This window comes from Cicer arietinum, chromosome 2 (genome assembly GCF_000331145.2).
Source record: "Cicer arietinum cultivar CDC Frontier isolate Library 1 chromosome 2, Cicar.CDCFrontier_v2.0, whole genome shotgun sequence".
NCBI lineage: Eukaryota > Viridiplantae > Streptophyta > Magnoliopsida > Fabales > Fabaceae > Cicer > Cicer arietinum.
Window position 1 is genome coordinate 33,295,717 of NC_021161.2, and position 7,234 is coordinate 33,302,950.

General features: G+C 32.4%; 1 protein-coding gene across 1 annotated transcript; it reads left to right on the forward strand.

Annotated features, from left to right (window-relative positions):
* The first annotated feature begins 2,336 nt into the window (after positions 1 to 2,336).
* Positions 2,337 to 3,562, forward strand: LOC101502011 (protein PHOSPHATE-INDUCED 1-like). The gene has a single exon (XM_004516662.4). The coding sequence runs from the start codon at positions 2,433 to 2,435 to the stop codon at positions 3,378 to 3,380; it is 948 nt and encodes a 315-aa protein (XP_004516719.1). The 5' UTR covers positions 2,337 to 2,432; the 3' UTR covers positions 3,381 to 3,562.
* The last annotated feature ends 3,672 nt before the right edge of the window (positions 3,563 to 7,234 follow it).

The following is a 7,234-nucleotide window of genomic DNA, read 5'->3' on the forward strand; positions in this document are numbered from 1 at the left end:
AATACATCCTTTTAACGTTCAAAAATATTCAAAAATTGCTCCTTGTATTCGAATACACATGTGTGTAGTCGAATACAGATTTGTGAAAATTTGCCACTGACTTACTTTGTATTCGACTACACATAGTCGTAGTCGAATACAACTTTGAGATATTTGCTTCTTACTTGCTTTGTATTCGAATACACTTATGTATTTTGCCAAAAATATTATTTTCAAACATTATTTATATATTTTTACTTTTTGAAAATCCTTTTGATGCATATGCTAAAATGAAAGGTTCTCATGTGCATTTGAAATATACGAATATTAGATTGCATCATGTACCTTTACATTATAAAACTTCTAGCATATTTGACTATAGTTGTCTTTGATGTTTGACTTCTTTTTGAGCTTGCAACTTGATCACTTTCCTTGGTCTTTGTCTTCATCAAAAACCTGTATTTTACATATATTTTTTTTCTTAATATATGTAAAATAATCAAATGACTCAATTATTTTGGGACGGATGAAGTAATTCTAATCAAACTGGTGCAATGATAGGTAATATACCTAGTTTTTTGTTATAGAAAACTCATTAAATACTATTTTAAAATATAGGGTTAATTATATTTTTTGTCCCTATAAAATTTTGAAATTTTTTTTAGTCCTCATAAAAAAATCACATATTTTAGCTCCTACAAATTATTATACTAACAATTTTAGTCCTAGTTTGAGCATAAAATATAATTTTGAATGATTGTTTTGCATACAGGTTTACAACACTATAAAAAGTTCCTCAACAAAAAATAAGCTAAAAACATATGAAGTATGTTTCATTTTAGCAAGGACTAAAATAATTTGTATATAGGGACTAAAACATATGATTTTTTTACCGCACCAAAAACAAAATTTTCAAATTTTATAGGAACTAAAAACTTATTTAAACCTAAAATATATTTGAGATGGTAGGGACATAAATTATTCAAAAATTTAAAAGTTGAAGTATGTTTCGTTTCAACAAGGACTAAATAAGTTGTAGAATAATTTTATAGGGACTAAAACATGATTTCCTTTTTACCAAACTAAAAACAAAATTTCAAAATTTTAAAGAAACTAAAAACTTATTTAACCCTAAAATATATTTGAGATGGTAGGGGCATAAATAATTAAAAACATGAGATAAATTAAAACCAAAATAAGTGATATTTTCACTGACCAAACCTCAATATTTTATAACGGCTTAATAACTATACACTATCAATATAAACATTTTTAAACTGACAATAAACACAAGCCATTGGTTGAGTAATTATTTGATGATGTAAATTTTAATTATGTAGTGAATGATGAAATCAACCATTACCATTCAATGTTAGTGTAGAATTAGTGTAAATGTTAGTGTAAAATTAGTTTATAGTGATTTTTTCCTTTTCCTTTTATAATAAAATGTTGATTTAAATATGTTTTTGGTCCTTACAATTATAATATTATTTTTTTTATTTTCTTCTTCGTAAATTTTTTGTTTGATTTAACATTCCTGCAAATATAATTTTATTATAAAATAATTTCATTATAAAATAATTTTTCCACAAAAACTTCTGTTACAAAAACTGTAACACATAAAAAACATAAATCGCAGACACCTTTTTTTTATACAATTTTTAGAGAAGAAGATTCAAACATTTGGAAGTTAATTTAGATTAAAAAATATAATTTAATTATAGTCAAGATTTATTTTTAGGTTAAAAAATATCATGTTTTAATTATATTTAAGTTTGACGGTGTTACAATTTTTATAATAGAAGTTAAATTAAAAAATTATTTTAAAATAAAACTATATTTATAGGAATATTAATAAATAAAAAAAGATATTATGATGACCAAAATAAAAAAAATTATAATTTAAAGACATACTTAAACTTAAATTTTTTATTTTTTTTAAAATCCATAAATGCCAATGGCCAAATTTTCAAGGAGATCCATCCAGCAATTATTTATAGACTAAGAGGAATAAAAGTGACATTCTTCAATGAACCCAAAAGCAAGGGGCATGCTTTCTACAAACGGAACTCAGCTTTGTTGTTTAATTCCCGTAACTGTGCTGTTATTGTCCAGTCCACACTAATGAATTTGATCCAAACTTGGCAGCTAGCCGCACAACACAAACCCATTAATTTTGTCATTAGAAGGAGCCAAACATCATAATTGGAATAATAAAATTACAACGCGTTATCTAGCTGGCACATCTCCACCAGTCACTCCCTCATAATTTGACTTCAACCATAAAGCACTCCCCACCTTTCTATTACCTCTCCTTCTCACTACTTTCCTTTCCATTTATATATATCGCAAATCTCGTCCTTCCTTTCCATAACCTCATTTCTATCACAATATTTTCCAAAACAAATCCTTTCTACTTCTTACTCTCTCTTTTTTTTCCATACAAAACACAAATGGCCTCTCTTAACACAAGTTTAATCTTTACACTTTTTCTCTCAATTACTCTACTTCATTTGATTTCAGCTAGACAATTAACTGAATCAAATCAACAACTACTTAAATTTCAATACCACAAAGGCCCTCTACTTAGTGGCAAAATCTCTATCAACATCATTTGGTATGGAAAATTCAAACCATCTCAACGAACAATCATCACAGATTTCATAAATTCACTCTCTTCTCCCAAACAAACCACAACATTGCAACCCTCAGTTGCCACGTGGTGGAAATCAACAGAAAAATACTACCACCTCACCAACAACAAGAAATCAGTTAATCTCGCTCTCTCCCTCGGTGCTCAAATTCTTGATGAGAATTACTCTTTAGGCAAATCACTCACAACTAACCAAATCCTAAAACTCGCATCTAAAGGACCACAAAAAGACTCTATTAACATTGTTCTAACATCTGCTGACGTGGCAGTCGACGGTTTCTGTTCAAATAGGTGTGGGACCCATGGCTCGTCTAATGGTGCACGCGTGAATGGAAAGAGATACAAATTCGCGTACATTTGGGTTGGGAATTCAGAAACGCAGTGTGCTGGTCAATGCGCGTGGCCATTTCACCAACCAATTTATGGTCCACAAAGCTCACCATTGGTTGCACCAAATAACGACGTGGGTCTTGATGGAATGGTTATCAATGTTGCTAGTTTATTAGCAGGAACCGTAACTAATCCTTTTGGTAATGGATATTTTCAAGGACCTAAAGAAGCTCCTTTGGAAGCTGCTTCTGCTTGTACTGGTGTTTATGCTAAAGGTGCTTACCCTGGTTATGCCGGAGATCTCTTGGTGGACCCCACAACGGGTGCTAGCTATAATGCAAATGGCATTAATGGAAGGAAGTATTTGTTGCCTGCTCTTTTCGATCCTAAAACCTCAGCTTGTTCTACATTGGTATAAATGAAGAGAAGAAAATGTGTTTGTGTCTTCGACTTTCCTACGAGATAAAAAATTCGAATGTGTTTTAGTTGTTAACTAGACAATGATATTCTTTGATTTTTTCATTCAATTTAATTATAATGTCAATAAAATTATACTATTATTAATATGAAATAGAATTTATATTCCTTTTCCTTTTTTCATTCTTAATTATTACCATTTGTTTTCGACTCTTCTTTCTTCATTTCTTATAAGACGAAGATAATGCACATGGGGTACTGGGTTGAGATCGATGGCAAGAAATTACTGATGGTGTTGATGATTTAATAATAATTATGTCAAATTCTTAAGAAAAATGTTTGATGTACATCACAAAATTCAATTGACACTTTGAGAGAGATAAAAATAGAGAAGATGGAGTGATATATTAATTATGTAATAGGATGAGAAAGATAGAAAAAAAAAATGAAGTGTTAAACATATATATGAAAATAAGGAGTGTTTGAATATATTAGTTGAATTTTTAATAATATTGTTTTTATTGATACTAATATCTTATTATGACTTATATAATTTATATTTGTTCCTGTTTGAAGAACAAATATCAACCAAATCGATGGTAGATTTTTATTTTTGGTCAAAATACTTTTGTTTCATTTATTTTTTGTTTTAAGAAATTTGTACATTAAATCTTTATCACTTCCTACGAAATGTCGTGAACCCGTTATAAATAAATTGTAGCGAACACAGTGATATTTTTTAAGCCAAAAACAATTATATTACCCAACTATTCAAGTATAACATGTGCCAAAATAGTCCTCAATACCAATACCAATACCAATGAACATATGTATTACTATCATTATTTGATTTTTTTTTTACAAATATACTCCCTCATAGAAAAGTGTGGGGCATTAAATACACCGACTAGTATTTAAAAGATAAACATTAAATGAGGATAAAAAAATCATTTAAACAATAAATGTATCTTAAAGTCACAACTTTTGCTTATAAATGAGACTAAAAATATCTCCAAAATTTTCTTATAATTCGGACTGCATGTAGTTAGAATTATTGCGTAATATTGTTATATGCAAGAACAAAGATCTAAGTCACTAGAATCTTTAAGGTTAAAATTATTTAGTTGTTGCCAATCTAATATTTGGGTTAATTAGTAAAAGTCTAAAAATTATGATTCAACCCCTTGCATCGTAGTAGGCCAATCCTAATTTAGGTGAGAGGTCTTTGCCGAAGTTCTTAATACCTACTAATGATTAGAATTGTACAAAATTGAGGGTGTAAGCATGCTACTGTCGTGCCTCATGGGATTGGTCGGGGAAGGCCCCACTCATATTTGATTGACTATTTTCAGTTGATTGATGTGTTTAGTATCTTCACCCTACTTTTGAGCACGTGCCGCTCATTTTATATTTTTATGTCGCCCAAACGGTATAATAGATTAGTACTGAACAAAGTCTCCAATTACCAAAGTTTGAGGGCCTAGACGCTTAGGATGACAAAGTGGTATACAAGATTATTTTTGAGCACATCCCCCAAACTTCAAGGACAAAGGGTATAGGCTTTTAGGATGACCGAGTGCTTTAATAGATTGATACTGAAACAAGCCCACAAGAGTCAAGGCCAAAAGGGTGTAGTTGCTCTTCCAATGATTGATAAATGGCAAAGTTACAAAAAAAAAAAAACAAATTTTATATTATTATAATGTAAAGAAGTCTTCTTCCATTAGTGACCTTTTACTTTCACCCTAGCCTTCCTTTGTATCTCAAGTTTACAGATGAGTTAACTCTATCTCGAATTTTATCTTTAACGACATGAGAATCCATTTCAATGTGTTTGTTTCGTTCTCGAAAAACGGGATTCAAAGCGATGTGCAGGGCATATTTGTTGTTGCAGTATAGAACAACCGGTTTTGAATGAGAAACCTGCAGATCATGTAGTAAATACATAAGCCATTGTGCTTCACACGTAGTTTGAGCGAGCGCACAATATTCTACTTCTACTGAAGAACGTGATTGACTGTTGCTTACTTTTCCAAGTAATTAATGAAGTACCGAGAATGTAACACTCCGTTTTTCAAAGCGAGAGTATATTTTTTTTTCAAAAGTAATTAAACTAAAACAGAGGAATAAATAAAGAAATGTCTTTGGATAAATAATTGAGTCATTATAATTTACAAGCAGCGGAAAAGTTTCTCCAATTATAAATCCAAAACATTTACACAACATCAAATGGTACATGGAACCCATTCCAAGATGATGTCAAACTGATAATATTAGTTATAAGTACAGTTTTCCAAACTAACGATACTCCAATCCAAAAAGAAGGACACCTAGTCCCTATACATCATCCTAATCTGATCATCCTACCAAAAAGCTATACACCCTGAGTATCTCCACGCGCCCCGTGAGATCCTCCTAACGGAACTGCAGTCACGTGTTCCCATCTCCATTCCCGTCCGTAGGGTACGAACCGGTAGGACCGTCCTGACTCTCATCTGAGGGCAAAGCCCAGATTTCCACAATAATTGTAAAGGGTCACCAACCAAAAAAAAATAACAGTTAACACATAACATTTAAGTTTTTAAATGCTCAAAATCACTTTTCAACTAAGCATGCACCTTAACAGGATTTTCAATATGCTAAAAGTTCATACAATACTTTGCCAATCAAAATGAAAGTAAAATGAAGTTCCCAATCTCCTAATTAACACATAACAAATCAAGACATGGATCAGTTAATGAGTAATCAATCATCTAACTCAAACTGAGGATTTTCACTGAGCCAATCGATTGGGAAGTCGATTGGGGTGAAGGTTTTTAATGAAAACAGAATCCTGGACTGAATCAATCGATTTGGCAATCGATTGAGTGAGTACTGAGCCCCCAGGTTTTAAGCCAATCGATTTCCAAATCGATTTGGTCGAATATGGATGAGTCCCTGACTTAGGCCCAATCGATTGGGCAATCGATTTCGTAAATGATTTTCGAAAACTGATTACAAAATCGATTGGCTAATCGATTTTGTCCATTTGGCCAAGTCCCTGACTTCTATCCAATCGATTGGGAAATCGATTTCCCTGATCATTTTCCCAAAAAATCATGCTTACACACAATAACCTACGCGATCACCACTTAGCAATTCATCCTAACACTTAGCAATTCCTACGCGATTACCACAGCAATTGGGATCTCGATAACCATCATACTTACACTACCACCTATCACGGGTCAGTACAGTTACCATGGTGTCACCTATCACGGGTCAACACGATTTACTAAAAGAAAAAGCGGGAATCGTAAATGTACCACCTATCACGGGTCAGTACAGTTACCATGGTGTCACCTATCACGGGTCAACACGATTTACTAAAAGAAAAAGCGGGAATCGTAAGTGTACCACCTATCACGGGTCAGTACAGTTACCATGGTGTCACCTATCACGGGTCAACACGATTTACTAAAAGAAAAAGCGTAAATCATAAACGTACCACCTATCACGGGTCAGTACAGTTTACCGAGGTGTCACCTATCACGGGTCAACACGATTTACTAAAAGAAAAAGCGGAAATCGTAAACGTACCGCCTATCACAGACCAGTACTGTTTACCTAGGTGCCACCTATCACGGGTCAGCACAATTCACCAAAAATGTAAATCGTAAATGTACCACCTATCACGGGTCAGTACAGTTACCATGGTGTCACCTATCACGGGTCAACAATTTACCAGAATGAAATGCAGGAGCATACACAGACTCCATCCACAACAATCGCTAAGCAAATGCAGATATTAAAAGATTCCCCATTTTTAATACCCATTTAACTTAAACGACTTTCAAACAACATTAAATAAATAAG

Excerpts from the sequence above, each read along its gene's own strand:
- LOC101502011 (XM_004516662.4), top strand. The coding sequence starts at position 2,433 with ATGGCCTCTCTTAACACAAGTTTAATCTTTACACTTTTTCTCTCAATT.